At 48.0% G+C, this 21,534-nt stretch overlaps 1 protein-coding gene across 1 annotated transcript in view; it reads right to left on the bottom strand.

The window, feature by feature from the left end:
* The window catches only part of TNFRSF11A (TNF receptor superfamily member 11a), a 58,836-nt gene that overhangs the window by 8,411 nt on the left and 28,891 nt on the right, over positions 1-21,534 (bottom strand). Inside the window, exons 4-9 of the mRNA XM_040984677.1 lie at positions 19,864-20,007; positions 15,764-15,857; positions 15,039-15,133; positions 12,298-12,411; positions 8,909-8,961; positions 5,137-5,899 (exon numbers count right to left, since the gene is read on the bottom strand). Of these exons, the coding sequence (XP_040840611.1) occupies positions 5,137-5,899; positions 8,909-8,961; positions 12,298-12,411; positions 15,039-15,133; positions 15,764-15,857; positions 19,864-20,007 (1,263 nt within the window). The remainder of the gene's footprint in view (positions 1-5,136; positions 5,900-8,908; positions 8,962-12,297; positions 12,412-15,038; positions 15,134-15,763; positions 15,858-19,863; positions 20,008-21,534) is intronic.

Genomic DNA, 21,534 nt, shown 5'->3' with positions numbered 1-21,534 from the left:
GGGCCTCTGGAATTTCATCAAAATGAGCGCTTATCACTGCCTCTTGCTGCCTCTGCTTAGGCTGCCTCTAGGACAGCTTCGGTCCAGGCTATTCCCCTGGCATTTCTTTTCGAGTTTATGTTACCTACAAGCACCAGGTTGGAGGCAGCATGTGCAAGATACTTTCCCTGCCCAGGATCACAGATGGTGCCAACAGTAATGTTCGCAGACAACTGGCAGAAGGTGGGCAGGGGGCGGGTTGTTCTGCAGGCTAGGTAACCATGCTGTCCTGCATGTCTCGTGTGTGCAAGCTGGCCACTGCCCCCACTTCCAAAGAGTCTGTCTCCAATTATCCCAAGCCTGTGACTGTCCTTATTCTAGGGCGCTAGGCTCCAGTAAAATCAATAGAACTGGCACCTCTTTAAGGGGTGTTGATGTTGGCGTAAGATACAAGATTCATAACCAAGTCACAGCATGACTTTGTTGCCTCCCGCTGACGTGATCCTGACCAAGGAGCTTACCCCGTGGGACCTCTGAGGAATTAAGAGCAGATGAACACACAAAGCCCTTAGCCTGCCCTTGGTCGCGAATGTGTGGAACCTCCTGACAGCCTTCAGGCCATCAGAGCCTGGCAGCTCTCTGGATATCACTCCATTGCTAGTATTTGAAGCCTACCCAACAGTATGATTTGAAGGCCAGAATGACAAGGAGGTTTTCATTAAATTAGGAGCTTTAAAGCATTGGATTAGTGGACTTCACATTAGTATTGAGTTTGACTGGACTAGAAAAACATTCCGATAACTTGAAGGTATTAAAAATAGCATTAAAGTCAACAGACGACGGGAAAGTGATGTGTCTCATTCTAATCCGAAGGATGTTTATACCCTGCTAAGCCCAAGCTTTATCCAGCAGGCTCCAGGGAATCTGTTGTTCTCTAGCAGAAAGCAGCAGCTAAGTTCTCAGAACACAATCCCTGTCAGAATTTACATTCTTAAGTGAGGCAATGCACGCTTTTCTTCTCAAAAGCTTCTTATGGCGTTGCAAACGCAGAGCCCATGAATATGAAACCATAAGAGCTGTGCAAACAGTACCACCGAATTGTCATGCAGATTCTCTTCTGAGCTAAAAATATACAAAAATACACTCAGACTACTCAGGCTACACAAGCTTTAATTTTAGCCCACACACTTCTCACGTGATTTTCCTTTTTATGGAAATGCAAGCATTCGGAAGACACTGGGTATATGATGATAAGAGAAGGGAAGCAGCGTTTAATAATTCCAGTCTGAATCATGCTTGAAAATTACTGAGACAGTCTCATGGTCTGAATCCTTCCAAAATGAGCCCTTTTGGTATAGAAGACAGGACTAGTCAAAGTGTGTGAGGCAAACCTTTCATATCTTCTCAAATGATGCACTGACTTTTAGCACCAATGATGCTGACATTATCACTAAACCATCACATTATAAAATATACATTTCTTTTTTTAAAGATTTATTTATTTTTATTACAAAGTCAGATATACAGAAAGGAGGAGAAACAGAGAGGAAGATCTTCCATCCGATGATTCACTCCCTAAGTGACTGCAACGGCCGGTGCTGTGCCGATCCAAAGCCGGGAACCAGGAACTTCTTCTAGGTCTCCTGCACAGGTGCAGGTCCCAAGGCTTTGGGCCATCCTTGACTGCTTTCCCAGGCCACAAGCAAGGAGGGAGCTGGATGGGAAGTGGAGCTGCTGGGATTAGAACTGGCGCCTATATGGAATCCCAGCATGTTCAAGGCGAGGAATTCAGCTGCTAGGCCCCAGGCACCATGCCCATAAAATATAAATTTCAATTTGAAGATTCTGGGCCAAAGAACGAATCAATATCTGCCTTACACTGCCTAGCTAAAAGGTGGGAAGTGAAGAAAATGAGAAAAGCAGGATTGTGCATTATTAGAAGAGAGAGGAAAGAAAAGGGAAATTTTGGTGGGAATTTTTTTTTCCAGAGTAGAAATGGATGGTGAAGAATTATCATTTCAATGGATGGAGGAGTAGAGTCACTCAGGCAGGTGTCTTACCTCCACCCTGATCCCCAGGCGGCTGTCAGGCAGGGTCAAGGCCCTGGAGGAGCTGGCTTCCCTCTGCTCTGCCATTTCTTTATCCAGGATGGCAGGTGCAACTAGGATTCTCAAGCCCATTCAAGGTGGCTGGTGCCAGTCCTTCCACCTTCTGCCTCTCCCTCAACTCAGTAGAGCAGACCAAAGGAAGGGAAGGCTGAGAGCCAGCTGAGGAATGAATAGGAAACTGTGGCCTCTTGTTCCTGCCTGGATGGATGAAGGAACATGTAGTACATTTTCACATACCATGCAGGAAAAGTCAGGTTTGGCAAGGTCATGAAAATTCCTACCAAGAATCGAGCTTAGGCAAGAGGTGTGGGAGCATCTGGCTTGGTGAGAAAGTCCCCGTGACTCATTATGCACAAAAGGCCAGGAGTGGACAGGTAGTGCCTGGAGAAGGGCTCATTCTCAAATGATCCATCCTCTGGGCGTTGTCCATTCCTCAACACAGGTCCCTCTTAGTTGCCAGGCTCTCCTGAAGTCCCTGTGGCTCAGAAGTGAATATGCAACCAGCATTCACTGAGAATTGCTGTGAGCTCTGTAAGCAGATGCCAGCCCAGGCCAAATGAGGGTCTTCAGGAGCCAAAAGGAATCATTGGTCAACAACAGATACGTTAATGACGAGCAGCTGTTAGTTTGTGGCTATCACAATTCCATGGTGGCATCATGATGATTCTTTAAATTCCAGGTGAGGCCTTGTACCCAGGGTAACTACTGGGCTTAGTCACGACTTAAGATGGGAATTAAGGCATGGTTATTTAAGACACTACCCAACAAATACATTCCACCTTCACTGGCCTCTGCTTGTAACCTACACTGTGCTTTAAAAGAGCTAGCGCACAGGCCAAACAAATCCTGCCTGAGCTAGACTGTGTATTACATGTTTTACAACTCTACTGTTGGGGTGGAGCTGTTTGAAGACACACCCTCACCCTCCAAAAGACGCTGGGACAAAGGCGACACCTGAAGAGATCCCCACCACTGCCATTTTTCTACAAACCATTTGACTAGGTTGTAAGATCAGAAAAACAAAACATCTACCAACAAAAAGCTGCAAATCCAATGAAAAGCTACGTCTCTCAAATCCTGGAAGCACAGTGGCTTTTAGGAGTCCAGCTCCAAATTCTTAGCCAAACTCAAGCCTCTTTCATACACTTCGTAGAACATAAATTATGACAATTTTAGGAAAAGCGTCAAGGATGTGAGAGTGCTATTTTGACCGGCAAGCACAAAGCCTGGCGGGGAAGAGGCAACTGCAGAGGGAACAGCACAGCCTTCAAAATGAGTTTGGCGCTCCTTGTCCTCGGGCGGAAATGAGTCTGGCCCGCTCGCTGCTGGCAGCGGAGTGGCGTCTCTGGATGTTTTGTGTGGCTAAGCACCAGGCAGGGACAGAAAAAGCAGTGCGAACTTGTTGCAAATTAACACCCCTCAGTTGATGACATACTTTTTATGCCTTTCCTCTGTGCCTAGATGTTTAGTGCCAGAGAGAAATAAAAGATAATGGAAACCAGACCAAGTCACTATAAAGATTTGTCTTGGGATTTCACAACACTAGAAGACTTTCCTTGTCTGTACACACACACACACACACAGCTTAAATTTCGCCAACCATCAACTCTTTTTCCAACAACTGGTGCTGACTTTTCATACAGTAGCCAACACCAGTGGGAAACTGGTCTGTTGTGGTAGTGTGACAGGCCTGGGGTTCTGCCAGGCCTATCTCAGCCCCTACGCCTCCGCAGTCCTTGACCAGAGTTGGTGTCTCCAGAACCAACAGGAAGCAATCAAACCATTAATCAGACAAAAAATAGAATGGGGGCCCAGCATGTAGGCTCAACTGGCTAATCCTGTACCAGCAGGTACCAGCATCCCACGTGGGTGCCAGTTTGGGCCCTGGCTGCTCCATTTCCTGCCTGTGACCTAGGAAAGCAGCAGAGGACAGCTCAAGGCCTTGGGCCCCTGTACCTGTACAGGGAACCTAGCTCCTCGTTCCTAGATTCAGATGGGTTCAGCTCTGGCCGTGGAGGCCATTTCAGGGCTGGACCAGCAGATGGAAGATCTGTCTTTCCCTCTCTCTGTTCATCTACCTTTCCAATGGAAATAAATAAATCATAAAAAAAAGCATAAAGCCTGTGAAACACGACAGCACCACGGCTGTATTAAATTACGGCCAGCAGCCACCTGACCAGGAGGCCAAGAGCCTCCAGGCAAAGCACAGACCCAGCTACTGCAGGCCTAGACAATCACAGAGCTGTGACGAGTGCCACTCTCAGTCTACATCAAGACAGCAGCGAAAACCAGCCCCGGAGAGGGCGGCCTCAAACTGCTACCAGGAAAGATTCCGTGAGCTCCTGAAATAGCTCAGTCTGCCGCCAAGCATCCCTGGCCCTCCTAGGCCAGAGGAAGCCCTCACTGGCGGCTGACACTGCTGTGCATGATAAAACAGATGGCATCTCAGCCTCGTGAAAAACTTGTAATGTGTATAATTGGTAGTTTGTTCACGCTCGCACAGTATTGCAGTTATAAATCTCGGTAATGATGTTCAATGGTAAAATTACCCTTCTGGTTCCATAAATATATTATACGGGGTGGTTATAAACGGGGCTTCTCATTAAAACATTAAGGGATGGCTTTACTGCATCATTAACATGGCACATAAGCAACGTGGGGTTTGCTATAAATATTAATTAATTAAGGTCTAACCAGGCAATGCTGTTTGTCTTCTGGAAATCCGTCAGGGGGAGAACTCAGAGGGGACCATTGCTCAAGAGACAAAATCCAGAAACCAGAAAGCTCAGGAAAGGCCCTGTCTCAGTCAGGTCCAAGGTCAATGCCAATTTTGTATCTGAGAAGCCTGAACGCCGCCCGGTGCAGGGCACCCCAGAAAGCCTAAACAGCCCCAGTCGTAGATGACGTCACGTGGCAGGAGGCGCAAGCCGCAGCCCATCCTCCATGGCATAAAACACTGGGCTGAACCGTCTCCACATCAGACTCCTTTTCCCTGCATGGCCTGAGACGCTGGCTCCCCTGCCATCTGCGAGGCTAGGAAGTCACTTACCAGAAGCAGGTGGCTGGTCCCCCGCAGAGCTCCCGGATCCTGCACCTCCCCTGGCGGGATCAGGAAGCCGCACATCGGCCCAGTCCTCGGGCTGCTCGCCCCCTTCCGACCTGCCGGCTCCTTCTTCGCGGGGCAGGCCCATGCCATAGGCGCACTGGGGCAGGGGTCCGTGTTTGGGGGACTCCGTGAGGGGCTCACCATCCTCCCCAGGAGGGTTCCTGAAGCCCTGGCAGCAGTTTGCCAGGTTGGAGCAGGTCCCGCCCTCCACTTCTGCTTGCAGGTACTTGTCGGGGCTCAGGGGCGTCCACTCTGCCCTGCACGGGGGCGGCGCCAGGTTGCAGCTGTCTGAGTCCACGGAGCTTTCCGTGCCGGAGAAGCACTGGCTTAGGCTCTCGTTCTCCCCCACCTCCAGGGGCTCAGGAAAAGGCAGCAAGGACTTGCCTCCGGGCTGCGTGAGGAGAAGCAAGCCCTCTAGGGGCGGCAGGGGCCTGTCCACGTACTCGTCTTCCGTGGGGATCTGCCTGAAGGGGTCCCCTTCCACGTCAGTCTCGCTGACCAGGGACAGCACCCTGGCCTCCTGGCCCTGGGGGTAGGGACCGCCTCCTGAGAGTGCACCTGCAGAGACGAAGCCGGCGCCTTCTGGGTCACACACATCTTCAGGAAACGGCTTGTCCTCCAGGGTCAGCAGGAAGACACCTTCACCGGCCTGGCGTGGGGCAGCTGGCGCTGCGTGAGCGTGGGTGCAGCTGTCACCGGTGGCCTCCTGCGGATTGAAGGGTGCAGACCGCGGCATTACAACACACTGGGCTACACGCTGCTGAAAATGGTGTCTACTCTCATGATTCCCCCACGGCAAGCACAGACGGCCCATGCACCCAGGGTCCTGGCTTGGAGTTATCTGAAATGTCAGAGTGTGGGAGCACCCGAAAAATGGAACGTAATTAGAAACAAGGGAAGCCAACTGCATCGCCAGTGAAGGGCCTATTCACACCGAGGCAAGAGTAAGAGCTAACCTAAATAAATGAGAGAGAGAGAGAGAGAGATCTCCTCCGTAAATGCCCACCACTGCTGGGGCAGAAGTTGGGAGCTGGGCATTCATCCAGCCCTCCCGGAGGGCAGACATCACCACCGCCTCCTTGGAGTTGCACTAGCAGGGAACCAGAGAACCAGAGTTGGAATCAACCCCAGCACCCTGATTTGGAATGTGGGCATCTTAGACTCTAGGTTAAACATTAACCTCCAATTAAATTTTTTCAAAGTTAGTTTTTTTATTTGAAAAAAAAAAAAGAGAGAGAGAGTTGCAGGGGTCAGGGGTTGCGAAAAGATAAGAGAGTTGAGAGCTGGTACACTCCGTGGTTCACTCCCCAAAAGGCCTCATTGGGCAGGGCTAAGCCAGGCTAAAGTCAGAAGCCTGGAACTCCATCCCCTTTTCCCGCAGTGACCCAAGCACCTGGACCATCTGCTGCTGCTTTCTCAGGCACATTAGCAGGGCGCTGGGCTGCAAGTGGAACTAGACTTGAACCAGTGCCCACAACGGGATGCCAGTGTTGCAGGCTGTGGTTTAACCCACTGTTCCACAACAACGACTCCTATAAGTTACTTTAAAAAAAACAAAAAAGCATTTCTTTATTTTTATTGGAAAGGCAGATTTACAAAAAGGAAGAGACAGGAAGAGATCTTCCATCCACTGGTTCATTCTCAATTGACTGTAACAGCCAGAGCTGAGCCAATCTGAAGCCAGGAGTCAGGAGCCCCCTGCAGATCTCCTATCTGGATGTAAGGGTCCCAGGACTTGTGCCATTCTCTGCTGCCTTCCCAGGCTACGAGCAGGGAACTGGATAGGAAATGGAGCAGCCAGGACTAGAACTTGCACTCATATGGGATGCTGACACTATAAGGCTGAGGATTAGCCTGTTGAGCTACCATCCCAGCCCCTATAAATAACTTTTGAACACAATATTTTGACTCTATGCTATCAATCTAGACACATATTTTATAAAACAATAAAAACCCAACTATGCCCCAATTATTGAACTCTATTTAGCAGTTCTGTTTTGCTGTGATATTTTAATTACTCTGAAACTACATTCTTGCATTTTAGAATTGAACAAACAAGTAACTATATTGGGAATATTGGGAAGCAAGTCCAGCACTGCTGCAGAAGATTCAAATGTGGAACAGGGAAGGATGAAAACTGACATTGACGTGCTGGCATTGGAACTCCGAGTTTGAAACTTACACTTCTCTATTTTCTAGAAAAATTTATTTATTTTAATTGGAAAGTCAAATTTACAGATAGAAGGAGATACAGAGAGGAAGATCTTCCACCAACTCACTCACTCTCCAAGTAGATGCAACAGCTGGAGCTGAGCTGAGCTGAAGCCAGGAGCTTCTTCTGGATCTCCCACATGGTTGCAGGGCCCCAAAGCTTTGGGCCGTACTCGACTGCTTTCCCAGGCCAAAGAATGGGAGCTGGATGGGAAGCAGAGCAGCTGGGTCACTAACTGGTGCCAATATGAGATCCCAGCAGATGCAAGGCTAGGACCTCAGCCATTAGGCTACTGTGCCAGGCCCTACATTTTTCTATTTAAGAAAAGAAGGCTGAATGATGAGATAAGTAATGAAATATTACTATCAGGTTTGGGTTGGGGAACACTATGCTATCACTGTTAAATTAATTGATCTACATAAGTGTACTATGGAAATATCTAAGATTATAGAAATACACTATCTCTGTTGACTGTAAAATCATTTAAGAAAATGCAGGGGCTGGCACTGTGGCTCGGTGGCTTTTCTCATGTCTATAATTCTGGCATCCCATATGAGCCCTGGGTTCAGTTCCAGCTGCTTCATTTGTGATCAAGCTCTCTACTGATGCACCTGGGAAAACAGCAGAGCTGATGGTCCGAGTGCCTGGTCCCTGCCAGGGGGCTTTGGGATCCTGCACCTGTACCAGCCCCAGCCATCTAGGCCATTTGGAGGTGGATCTGTAGATGGTAGGCATCTCTGTCTTTCTTCTCCTCCCCTAATTTTTCCTTTCAAATAAATTTTAAAATGTATTTTTACAGAGAGAAAGAGCGATTCTTTCATCTTTTGGTTCATTACCCAGCTGGAACAGGGCTGATGTGAAGCTAGGAACCTCTGGATCTGCCCCATGCACGCATGCAGGGGGCCCAAGGCCTTGGGTCATCTGCCGCTTCCTTCCCAGGCCCTTCAGCAGGGAGCTAGCTTGGAAGCGGAATAGCATAAAATGGAACCAATATCATATGGAATATCATTTCACCCGCTATGCCATAGCATCAGTTCCATATAAATAAGTCATTAAAAAAGAAAAATAAAATCATATTATTTGAACATAAAGAAAAAGTACATCTTTACATAGAGAGTAAATAAAAAAGTAACGTATATCTCTGATAGATGTGACTATAGAACAAATGCAAGTTTTTGTACTATTCTCACTGTTCTATAATTTTGAAATGTTGTCAAAATAACAAACAAAAGAAGCACAACACGAGGGAAGTTGCAGTCCCTCGGATTCTGTATTAGATGATGAAGACCGCAGCATGACACAGAGAGGAGCAAAGCAGAAGGAAAGACAAAGAAAGCAGGAGTCGCAAGTGAGCAGCGACTTGGCCCTGGAGGCGCACACGGGCCTGACCCCTGAATGTGCACATGTCCCCTGCACAGTGGGGCTCCACCCTCGACCAATGACAGCAATAACAGCCTAGCAGTTGGAACGGTTCAAGGAGAAACTAAAGACTTTGAATGTTACCTTATTTCCACTCAGGCGCCCACAAGCCTCATTGACCCAGTGCCACAAGTTAGCTAGAAAAACAAAGCAAGGAGAAGGATGTATGTTACCATTTCTGGCTTCTTTGTTCTTAACTAAGTTTTATTGAGTATTTTTTCAGGTTCATAGCATGATGTTATAAATACGAACAGTAAAATGGTTACTACAGTGGAGAAAATTAACACATCTATCATTTCACAGTTATCCATCTTTTTCATTTTTTCCAAGAGCAGCTGAGATGTACTCATTTAACAAAATACCTGAATATCACACAGTAATTTTAACTTCAGACTCCTTCGGCCAAGGAATCTGCCACTTTCTGTCCTTTGCTCTCCTTGATGGCTGCCCCTCTGTCCGTGTAACCAGACTTATTCTCCAGCCTTCTAGAACTGACTTTTTAACTTCATGTTTTTAAAGATTCCACATATAGATGAGACTGTGCAATATTTTCCTTCCTGTGTCAGGCCCATTATGATTGACCACAATGCTGTCAGTTCAATGTGATCTTTAAGCACAGTCCCCTGGAAGTAGTTAAGTGAGGGATTGTAGTGGGGGAAGTTGTCAAAAGGAAGCCACTTGCTTTCAAGACTAGGAAGGTGCCTTGCTCCGGTCACAAACAGAACTTCCGGTTCTCTGTAGGGCAAAGCATCAAGTCCAGGTGGGGCTGTCAGAGCTAGAGTCCTGGAGTCGAGCAGGACGGACTAAGCTGCAGGACAGAGATGATGTGCCTTAGAGACAAGCAGGCAAATGCGTGTTAACGTCAAGTGGAAGCTACAGAGTCCAGTGCCTGGCTGGGTTGCAGCAGGCCCCAGATCTTTCCTGGACCCTATGGCTGCTCACAGAAGACTGTGTGTTCTGTAGCACATGCGTAGTACATCTCCCTTCAATTTCATCAAATGGAAATAATGAAATCTAAAAAGTCAACTCTGAACTTAAAAAAAAATTCTATGAATTGATATTATGTGAAGATGAAATTGTCCCCTAGCTCTAAGTAACACATACCACTGTGTTCACCCTGAAGACTGAAGTGCGGAGCTGTCAGTGTTCAGTGGAAGGGTCATCGGAGTCCCTGACAGTGGCTAACAGTGCCGCACAGCTGCTGGCACTGAGCGGTGCCAGGCATCATGCCAGGTGAAATGGCCGAGCTGGACGTCGTGCTGGACTACGGTCTGAACACATAGTCTCATTTATGCGAGAGGTCCCAGTACAGGGTCCTGCACACTGCACTCACCTTCTCTCAGCAGAAGTCTCCTCATCACAAAATTTTCAAGCTGGGCTGCCATGCCGATTTATTTAGCATATGTAAATGCGCATGGCCAGGCTGGCACAAAGTAAATCCTCAATGTATGTCAACGTATGTTATCACCACCACCAACTCCACCGTCGTGTAATCCTTACGGCCCAACATGCATCATCCAAACCCCTAGCTATGACATTGTCAGGGAAGTGAATATTAATTAAAAGACTCAACAATGGGGGCCACTGGACATTGCAGCTCAGTGCGTTAAGCTTTCATCTGCAATCCAGTATCACGATTTGCATCCACCCTGTCCTGCAGTTTAGCTCCCTGTTAACGTACCGGGGAAAGCAGTGGAGGCTGGCACAAACACTCGTACCCTGTTCACCTGGAGGCCAGAATGGAGTTCCTGGTGCCTGACTTCACCCAGGCCCAACCCTGGTCATTATATCCATTTGAGTCAGTGGTTGGGGGAAAAAAGCTCTCACTCTTCCTGTCTGCGCCATTTCCTCTCTGCTACTCTTTCAAATAAATCTTAAGAAAAATTACCCATGGCCCAGCACGGTGGCCTAGCGGCTAAAGTCATCACCTTGCATGTTCTGGGAATCCCATATGGACGCCGGTTCTAATCCCAGCTGCTCCACTTCCCTCCAGTTCCCTGCTTGTGGCCTGGGAAAGCAGTCGAGCATGGCCCGAGCCCTTGGGACTCCGCTCCCACGTGGGAGACGCAGAGGAAGCTCCTGGCTCCTGGCTTTGAATCGGCTCAGCTCCAGCCATTGTGACCACTTGGGGACTGCACCAGTGGATGGAAGATCTTTCTTCTCACTGTAAATCTGACTTTCCAATAAAAATAAATAAATCTTAAAAAAATATGCTTTAAAAAAATTACTCAATGATAAGTAAAATCTTTAAAAACATGGTCCCTGTACGGACATTGGTCTTTTTTAACACTGGCATCTTTAATCACTAACGTTCCAGTTTTCTGGATGCATGATGTTATCTTAGGCAACGCAACATAAGTAAAGCAGCAGGCGACCAGTTTTAGGAGGTCTGTGGGTGTGATGTTGGAGAAACGACCAAATCCCGGCAAAGCAGAGCAGACAACGTAAACAGCCCCTGAGCACCTGTTCACCTGAAAGGGGGAAGCACTGCCAAACAACAGGGGCTCCAGACAGGAAAGACGTGATCACCAAAGGATGAAGAAATCCAAAAAATCTAATTAAGCTTCAACCACTTTCATAAAAAATTACTTTGTAAGCTTTGCAGTATAAAGTTCAAACATGACATATAGCATTTAAAAGTACAATCAAACAATGTTTTGTGGAAAAAATAATTAAAAAAAAAACTGGGCCTGGCGCAATCACTTAGTGGCTAAAGTCCTTGCCGTGCATACACCAGGATCCCATATGGCCACCAGCTCTAATCCTGGCAGCTCTGCTTTCCATCCAGCTCCCTGCCTGTGGCCTAGGAAAACAGTCAAGGACGGCCCAAAGCCTTGGGACCCTGCACCTGCATGGGAGACCCACAGGAAGCTCCTGGTTCCTGGCTGGTTGGGGAGTGAATCAGCAGATGGAAGATCTTTCTCTCTATATATCCGGTTTTCCAATAAAATTAAATAAATCTTAAAAAAAAACACAAGATAAAACTTGATTAGCCATTCTGTGCACCTACATTTTTGTGAATATAAGTTAACCTCGTATTCCATCATTTAGGTTCCTATTTCATGGTAACATTCCAATCAAAACTTCCCTCTGTTGGTACCTGAACAGTGTTGACTCTATTTTAGATGAGTCTATTAAAAATGGAAGTATTCTATACGCACATATGTATGCGTAAAGTAGAGGTGTATACACACCAAGCTGCAAAGCCTTTTTAACCTAAATACAGCTCTCAGTTATTAATTTCCTGATTCTTCAAATATTCCTATTTGCTTATATGAAACATTGGCTTTTTTATTCCTTTTTTTGGCTGGAGAACAATGAATGTGAGATAAAGGGTTGTTTGACTTCAGTGTGAGCCCAACCACTGCAAGCAGATCATCAAGGACAGCTCTGCTCCGGCAACGGCTCGCCCGGCAACGCTCCATCCTTCCCTTGAACCACCACAGATGCATACTTCACAACAGACACAGTACCTGTCAGTGCTTTTCCTTGTTTTCTATAGTAAACACCGAAGATGACAGCAGCGACTATTGCCACCGAGAGGAAGAGAAGCAGAATAATCAAAGTGGACAGGTAGATCTCGGGTTCTGTGTTGGAACAAGAGCAGAAACGTGGCATTCAAGATGATTTAACTTTACTATGTTTCAAATCAAAACACCTTTAATCCAACCCCCAGAATCGAGGCTGTGGCCAGACTCCCCATCGCTGCCTTCCCTCACACCTTGGAGGACGGAAGGCTGTACCCGGCTCGGCTCTGCTCCGGGCTCCCCTCCACGGAGGCCAGTGCAGGACATAGCCAAGCTCCTCACGTAGAACAGTTCTACTTCCATTCCACGCCATCCACTCTCATGCTTCATATCTCATTATCTCCAGTGGATGACCCATGGGTAACAGGAAGCCCTTGGCACATCTCTTCCCAAACACCAGCACAGCCCTGGGGTTCGGGGACTGTGACAGCGGAAGCACAGCCACCCTGTGAAGTCTTTCTGCCCTTCTGGACACAGTGCAACGGGAACCCCGCCATTTCCTTCACCTGTCCCTGGTCACAGCACTGTCACAACTTTCCATCACAAACATGTGGCTTACCTGATGTGGCTGCCTGAATGCCCACCTATCCTGTCTTTATATTTCTTTTTAAAATAAAATTCAGGGGCCCTACGCAGTAGCCTAGCGGCTAAAGTCCTCATCTTGCACACACCAGGATCCCATATGGGTGCCAGTTCTAATCCCAGCAGCTCCACTTCCCATCTAGCTCCCTGCTTGTGGCCTGGGAAAGCAGTTGAGGACGTCCCAAAGCCTTAGGACCCTGCACCCGCGTGGGAGACTCGGAGGAGGCTCCTGACTCCTGGGTTCAGATTGGTGCAGTTCTGGCCATTGCAGCTGCATGGGGAGTGAATCAGCAGGCAGAAGATCCTTCTCTCTGTCTCTGTCCCTCTCTCTATATATGACTTTGCAATAAAAGTAAATAAATCTTTAATAACAACAACAACAACAACTTCCAGTCCTGGTGTGGTGGAGCAGCAGGTTGAGCTGGAGTTCAAGTCCTGACTGCCCTGCCTCTGATCCAGCTCCCTGCTAACGCACCTGTGAGGGGGTAGGGGGTGGGTCCGGTGTCTGAATCCCTGCCACGTTGTGGGAGACCCTGGCCTGGCAGATGCTGCCTTCAGGGAATGAAGGCAGATGAAAGATCACTCTCTAGCTCTGTTTCTTCCCTTCCTTGTTGCTCTGCATTTCAAATAAATAAGCTTTTTAGTTTTCTTAAAGATTTGTTTTTATTGAAAAGGCAGATCTGCAGAGAAGGAGAAACAGAGAGAAACATCTTCCATCTGCTGGTTCACTCCCCAAGTGGACACAACAGCTGGAACTGAGCTGATCCAAAGCCAGGAGCCAGGAGCTTCCTCTGGGTCTCCCTTGCAGATGCAGGGTCCCAAGGCTTTGGGCCATCCTCCATTGCTCTCTCAGGCCAGAGGAAGGAAGCTGGAAGGGAAGTGGAGCAGCTGGGATATGAACCGGCACCCTATGGGATCCCAGCATGGAAGGTGAGGATTTAGCCACTGAGCCATTGCACCAGACCCAATAAAGGAGCCTTTCAAAAGTAACTCCCCCTCCACCGAGTTATGCCTTATGTTATTCAGGGCAGTATTTTAAAAGTGCTTTGACTGTGCTTGCCCATGCCCAGACAGCTTGATTATCCCCCTGTTGCCCTAAACATCCACTTCAACATCAAAGCCTATTAACTCTGTGACTTTGTGCTCCAAGAATGATCTTGTACTGTCTGGAGCTGGCTCCACACTGACCCCTTCACCTGCAGCAGGTGGCTTTGACTGTTAACTGGCCTCTTTCTATCAGTCCTTAAGACTTTGGAGCCCTACGCAGTAGCCTGTTGGTTAAAGTCATTGCCGTGCATGCGCTGGAATTCCACATGGGTGCCGGTTTTAATTCTGGCTGCTTCACTTCTCATCCAGCTCCCTGCTTATGGCCTGGGAAAGCAGTCGAGGATGGCCCAAAGCCTTAGGACCCTGTACCCAAGTGGGAGACCTGGAAGAAACTCCTAGCTTCAGATCAGCTCAGCTCTGAGTATTGCCACTTGGGGAGTGAAGTAGAGGATGGAAGATCTTTCTCTCTGTATCTTCTTCTCCCTTATATCTGTCTTTCCAATAAAAATAATAAATAATTTTTCTTAACAGAAAAATTTCTTACTTTTACCTACAAAAAGCTCCACAAGAATGGTAGCTAGATTCTAGCAGGTCACTGGGTGTGGTTGGTGACCAAAGCCTCCCTGTTGGCACATTGACCTGACAGCTTGATTATCCCCCTGTTGCCCTAAACATCCACTTCAACATCAAAGCCTATTAACTCTGTGACTTTGTGCTCCAAGAATGATCTTGTACTGTCTGGAGCTGGCAGACCTCTGCCTGGTCAGGCAGACCAGCTGCCTGACCTCTGCCGTGCCGCCATGTCAGAGATGTTTAAAGTATGTTTGCAGCTCTATTTTCTCTTTGGGATACTAAGACATTACTAGTTATTATCGACCCAGTACAGAAAATGACCTAGTAAGCCACACATAAGGAGGAAATGGAAAGCTGCTAATGGGTGAGATGAGAGGAAAAGGGAGGGTTGAGCGTCCCAGAAGGAGCTTGGGGTTCAAGAGTGAGGCACACGAGCTGTCTTCCCAGGACCCCTCAACCAACCAGCCGGCCTTTTTCAGCCATACCGTTTGGTGGTTTTCTAGAAGGCAGAGAGGAACTGCAAACCACATCTGATTTTTCCGTCCCGTGATGTTCTTCCGTCTTTCCAAGGATGGTACAACTGTGGGGGAAAAGCAATTCATGTTACAGTTCCGGTTTTAAAAAAAGCAATTGGACATTCCATCTCACTGGACTGCTAGCTCCTTCAGAAGAGGAACTTGGCACTGAAAGACCCATGTCCTTGAGGCGTCCCCCAAGTGAGCAGGACATCACAAAGACAGATAAATGAGCAGAAGTAAATTCAAGAAAGACAACTAGAAAAAGACCCATGTACTTCCATTGTGCAAAGCATGCATGCAAGAAGGAAGCTTCTAAATGTACACACAGACACACACACATACTCTGGATGGATAAATCAGCAAAGACAGGACAGTGGACGAAGCGCTTGTGCTGACTGAATGCACTAATAAACATCATAAATCATTTCCAACTAAATGAGCTTAGAAACAGGAGAAAACCAGCTGCGATGATAAGTCAGTCCATGGAACCTAAAAAGGAATGCTGAGTTCCCAGTTCACCTCAAGCTGCCAAGTAGCTTTGACTGGTAGGATTGCCCTGGCTGTGCCAAGGGACTCTTCCCTTTGGCCCTCGACTTGAAGAGGAAGCATCAGAAAACACAGCCCATTTGTTGTGGAGGTTGAGCTGTTGGAAATCCACAAACTCTCCAATAGGGCCCTGGTGGGTCACTTACTTGGTCCAGGGCTTGCACGCATCCGTGGCGGAAAAGGTGTCAGAGAAGTAGCCAGCCTGGCAAGGCTTGCACACCGTGTCCTTGTTCAGCTGCACTGTCAAAAAAAACAAAGGGATAAAAAACAGGGCACAACACACACACGGACAGTTAGAGATCAGCCTGGGGGACGCTCCAGGGGCCGGAGACCAGCCTGCTGCCTCCGCGTCCCTGCCCGCACTGCCTGCATCTGTTTGCTTCAGCCCTTAACACCAGTTACACAGTTCAGAAAGGCCGCTTGCCCAGTCTCCCCACCTATGCTGGTAGCCAGCCCAAGCTGGCCCTCTGCTGTCCGTAGCCACTGTCTGAGGTGGACACATAGGTTCTGAGAAGGCAGTCAGTATTACTCAGTTTTCTACCATGTTCAAAACCGACTCCTGCCTGTCTTCCCCATTTATGGCAACTTTGATCTCCTGGGAGAGGCAGCTGCATGGATGCTCAGAGGGGAAACTTGCATCCTGTCTCTCCCCCTCTATCGCTGTGCCTTTCGATTAAATAAATCTTAAATTTGTTTTTTCTTTCACCCCTTGAAAAGGGCCATACGGTGTACTGCTTGGTGTTTGTGAAGTTTAACAGTTCAAGCTGCAATTATAGCATGAAAGCAATCACAAACGGTACGTTAAAAAAAAAAATTGGACCATGTCCCGATAGAGCTTCATTTATAAAGTAAACACAATAGGATGGATCTGCTGCTTGCCGAATTCACGGTGCTGCCAAGGGGAGTGAGTCCGTGTAACCTCATCAGCCTCGGGTACTAAGTGATCCAAGCAGGAGACAGCTCATGCTACGCCCTCATCCCTACTTCAACCAGCAGCTGGCAACAATTTGTAGCCGCAGTGAAGAGCACCGGCCACTGTGTGGTGCCACCGAGGGCCAGGCCACTAGCTGACATCCACACCACAGATAATCCTGGAAAATAGTAACCCTCCCGTGGCTTATTTTCCTATACCAAGAACTGAAATAAGGAATTTGATTTTCTCTCCCAAAGTCAGGTGGGAAGTGTATTGCCAACTTTTACAGCCAGGCTTCTCTAACCATCTGATTTCACCTTAAAACTAAACCATAATCCAGACAATATCTAATAAGTTACATAGGGCCAGGCAAGGTAGCCTAGCAGCTAGAGTCCTCGCTTTCCATGCACTGGGATCCCATATGGGATCTAATCCCCGCGGCCTCACTTTCCAACCAACTCCCTGTTTGTGGCCTTACAAAGCAGTGAGGACAGCCCAAAGCCTTGGGAGACCCGGAGGAGGCTTCTGGCTCCTGGTTTCAGATCAGCGCAGCAACAACCACTTGGGGAGTGAATCAGCGGATGCAATATCTTCCTCTTTGTCTATCTGACTTTCCAATAAAAATAAAATCAATCTTAAAAAAAAGGCAGATACAGTCTAGTAGATTGTGTGAAACACAGGAGCCTTGCCAAGGGGCTGGCAGGCCTATGCAGGCTTTCTGTACACTCAATTATCCATACACCTGACTCATGGTACGACCCCTCCAACCATGGACCTGCCAGAAGCATCCTGCACTCTTCTCCTCTATGCCCCCTCACTCTGACAAGCATGTTTCCTACTTTAAAAAACTGTGTCACTCCCTACCTACCCCAAAGCTCCTGCTCTGCACGCTGGGGCAGCCCCTACCTCTCTACTGAAAGTAAATGTGGGGCAAGAAGAACGCACTGCTTGGGACTGGGTTGAATTGTTCTGAATTTAAACACGTTGCAACGGGGCACAGGAGTGAGAGTGGCTTTCATCCACCCCACCCCCTCTTGGTGAGAGACGCTTCCTTCTGGGAGGGACAAGGCGGAGGGGACGCCCAGCAGGAGTCCTGCAGGCAGCTCCGAGACACAGACCTGCACAAGGGCACTGGGCTTTGTCTCTCCTGAATCCGCAGTCCGTAGGCAGTGGGTGGGACAGGGAGACTTGCTCCAACGACTAGAAAGTCATGTCACTCTTCATCCAAGACAGAGTGTGTGTGCTCAGTCCGTGCACTGTGTTGGGTAGGCTTTGTGCTAGATTCTTTCCTCGATATGAATAGAAATCAATTCCCCACCCTGTTCCAGTAGCAGGTTAAGACAGACGAACACACACCATCACTTGCTAGGCCTTAAGAAATCACTTTGTTGAACTTTCCACAAGTCAGGAAAGCAAAACGACTCTGAGGAACACCTCTGCCAATCAAAAGAAGACTTCTGTGTTTTTTTTTCACTTTTCACAAAATTGAAGGATGCAATTGAATCATTAAAAAAAATCACTGTATAACCTTGGGCAAAAAACTCAGATGAGCTAAAATAATTGAGTGCTCCTGTAACAGAAAATTTTCCTTAACCATTTCATTATTTATGTGAACAAATTTCTCACCACCTATCTATATAACAAAAAAATGTGATTATAATTAAGTTGAATCCTGTTTTATGTATATGCATATATATAAAAGATTTATTTATTTTTATTGCAAAGTCAGACATGCAGAGAGGAGGAGGAACAGAGAGGAAGATGATTCACTCCCCAAGCAACTGCAACGGCTGGAGCTGCGCCTATCTGAAGCCAGGAGCCAGAAGCCTCCTCCAGGTCTCCCCACATGGGTGCAGGGTCCCAAGGCTTTGGTCTGTCCTTGGCCGCTTTCCCAGACCACAAGCAGGGAGCTGGATGGGAAGCAGGGCTGCCGGAACTAGAACCAGCACCCACATGGGATCCCAGCACGTTCAAGGTGAGGACCTCAGCCACTAGCCCACTGTGCCGGGCCCTGAATCCTGTTATAATTTACCAGTATGTAATATTCAGTAATGAAAATATGAATTGGAAAAAACAAGTTTTTAAATTTAAAAAGCAAATATATATATACATATGTATATATATATATGAAAAGTCTCCCATTCATTATGAAAATCAAATGCTTTTATTTTTACAATCATAATATAGCAAAATATAAGACTCATTTTTGACCAATTCTGTAATAATAAATGCAGTCACAACTCAGCCCAGAAGAAATATTTTTAACCCTGAGAACCCTGGATCACAGGGAATTTCTAAAGCTTAAAATTTCAAATAGATGTACATTTTTGATATAAAGGAAAAAGAAAAGGCAATTAGCAGAAGCTCTCCAAATAAGAATATATGAGGGACGGCATTATGGTGGAGTGAGTTAAGCTGCTGCCACCAGCCAAGTTGGCCTCCATGACACTCGACGGTCCCACGTCCAAAGGGCCTGGGAAAGGTGGCCCCAGTGTGTGGGCCCCTGCGAGCCACGTGCCAGAAAAGCAGCAGCAGATGGCTCAGGTAGACAGCCCTGAATCCTGGGTTCCTGCTGTGGCCGCTCAGCTGATAAAATCTCTTTGTTTCTCCTCTCTCTGCCACCGTGCCTTTCAAATAAATGGATAAATATTTTTAAAAAGATATAAAAAATTTAAATTAGGATAATTTAATCTGTGCTGGAGGTGAAATGAATGCAAATCAACACAAAGTAAGGAACTATGAAATATTTGTGTCAGGTAAGCAGGATTAGAGCATTTGAATGGATGATGGTGAGTTTTTGCATACGTTACTGCAATAATAAATCCACAGTAACCAAGTCCTTAGTAGCTCCTGAGATTTTGTTTTTAACTATTTATTTTATTGTTTAGGCAGGGGAAGGGGGCAAGATGGAGGACAGTCAGGTAAAAAGAAAGGGGGAAAGAAGGGAGGGAGAAAGGAAGGGGAGGGAAGGGAGAGAGGATGGGAAGAAGAGGAAGGCAGAGAAGGGAAACAGAGCACGCTCTTGAGATCTGTAAGAAAGACTTTGAAGGGACCAACTGAAACATGTGGGTATGAGTGGTTTCTCCAAAATGATCCTCATTGCTTTAATACCCGGTATGCCCCAGCTGTGAAGCTGGCACCCACCAGGGCTCCCCAAGCTGGGCAAGGGAGCGTCAGAGGGCCACAGAGATATGACAAGAGTGTCTGAGTCCTCTGCTGGGTCAAGCCTGCACTTGCATCTCCTGGGAAGTCAAGGGGGCGTGTCAGGTGCCTGCCTTGCCCTGAGCTAACCACGCGGCTCCAAGGGGGCGCACAGAGCGCATCCAACCGTACAGGGTTGCTGGGCGCCGAAGCCCGGGGCGCACTCGGTGTTGCGGCGGCAGCACTCGCAGTCCTGGCTCCAGTGGTAGCCGGCTGTGCAGGCGCAGCTTCGAGGGGCCGTGCGGTTACCAGGGTCCACGGCCACCAGGGCCTTCCCTGCGGGGAACAAAAGACAGGTTGGCAGCTGGCGAGTGCAAGGAGGCAGCCCAGCCCAGCCCTGGAGAGCGCCGGTCCCACGGCCACCCCCAAACAGGACCCAGACAGCGGACAGGCGGGCTTCTGCAGTGAATCACGCTTGGTTTGAGGAACTCTCAAGTTCCTCCTCCTGCTTCCTGTGCGGGCGCAAGAACATCCCATGGGTTTCTCTGCAGCAATTTGGTTTCGTGAGCTTTTTTAAAAACCTCCACGTGATTAGGAAGATTAAGCACGGGGGAATTCGTGATCATTGAATAAATAGTCCAGTGAATGCAAAATGGTTAAACTGCAGTGTCTTATTTTTTTGCTAAATTGTCATAAATACTATTAACACGAATGTTAGACTGACCTCAAGACAGGATTTCAGGAGAGTGGGGACTCACCTTGGGTTCCCAGGGTGAAAACTGGGGTCACTGCCGGTTGAATGGGCTGGCGGTACAGCAAGGGCAGAGGCCAGCTGGCTGAGCTTGGGAACCAATCTCTCCCCCCAGCACTTAGGACAGGTTTAGCTCTCTCTTCACAACACGCAACAGTGTCTGCCTTCTTACCCTGGCCCCTTCTAATTTCTTTAAAATACAGGTATACGTGAGTACATCTCTTGCAAACCACACACACACACACACACACACACACACACACACACACTCACCATCTACAGCTTCCATCTGTCAATTCACTTCCTAAAATGTTCGTGGAGCCCTCAATATTCCCAACCCTTTGGCAGTCATCTGTGGGTCTGCACAGAACCATGTATCTTTTTGACTCATTCTGCACTTAGGGCCCCAGGGGAAGTCACACCAACAGCCAGGGTTGTTTTTTTCTTGCTTTCTGTTCATGCTGCTGAACTCTGTAAACCCAGTGTCAGGGTTTTCTCAATGTCGTTGCTTATTCTTGGTGGCCTTGCTATTTTTTTTTTTAAAGATTTATTTTTATTATTTTTTCATTGGAAAGGCGGATATACAGAGAGGAGAGACAGAGAGGAAGATCTTCCGTCCGATGATTCACTCCCCAAGTGAGCGCAACGGGCCGATACTATGCCGATCCGAAGCCAGGAGCCTCTTCCGGGTCTCCCACGCGGGTGCAGGGTCCCAAAGCTTTGGGCCGGCCTCGACTGCTTTCCCAGGCCACAGGCAGGGAGCTGGAAGGGAAGCGGGGCTGCCGGGATTAGAACCGGCGCCCATATGGGATCCCAGCGGGCGTGCTAGGTGAGGACCTTAACCACTTGCGCCACCGCGCCGGGCCCGGCCTTGCTATTTTAAACAGCCACCAAGCCTTGTGCTGCAGGATCATCCAGCGTTCTTAGGGTGACAAGGCTGTGACACACCTTGTAGCCATGGTGGGTAAGCTCCATCAGGGCATGAGTGCCATGACAGTCCAACAGACGACTCTGAACACAAACACTCAAGGTCACGTGCTACTTGCTGACCAGACCCGTGGGAAGCTGACTCTCTTCTCCCTCAGGGCAGTGGTTCAGGATGTGCTAATTCA

The sequence above is a fragment of the Ochotona curzoniae genome, unplaced genomic scaffold (genome assembly GCF_017591425.1).
Source record: "Ochotona curzoniae isolate NIBS_2020 unplaced genomic scaffold, NIBS_Ocur_1.0 contig_43, whole genome shotgun sequence".
Taxonomy (NCBI): Eukaryota; Metazoa; Chordata; class Mammalia; order Lagomorpha; family Ochotonidae; genus Ochotona; species Ochotona curzoniae.
The sequence above is the reverse complement of the archived record's forward strand: the minus strand, read 5'-3'. Positions and strand labels throughout refer to the sequence as shown.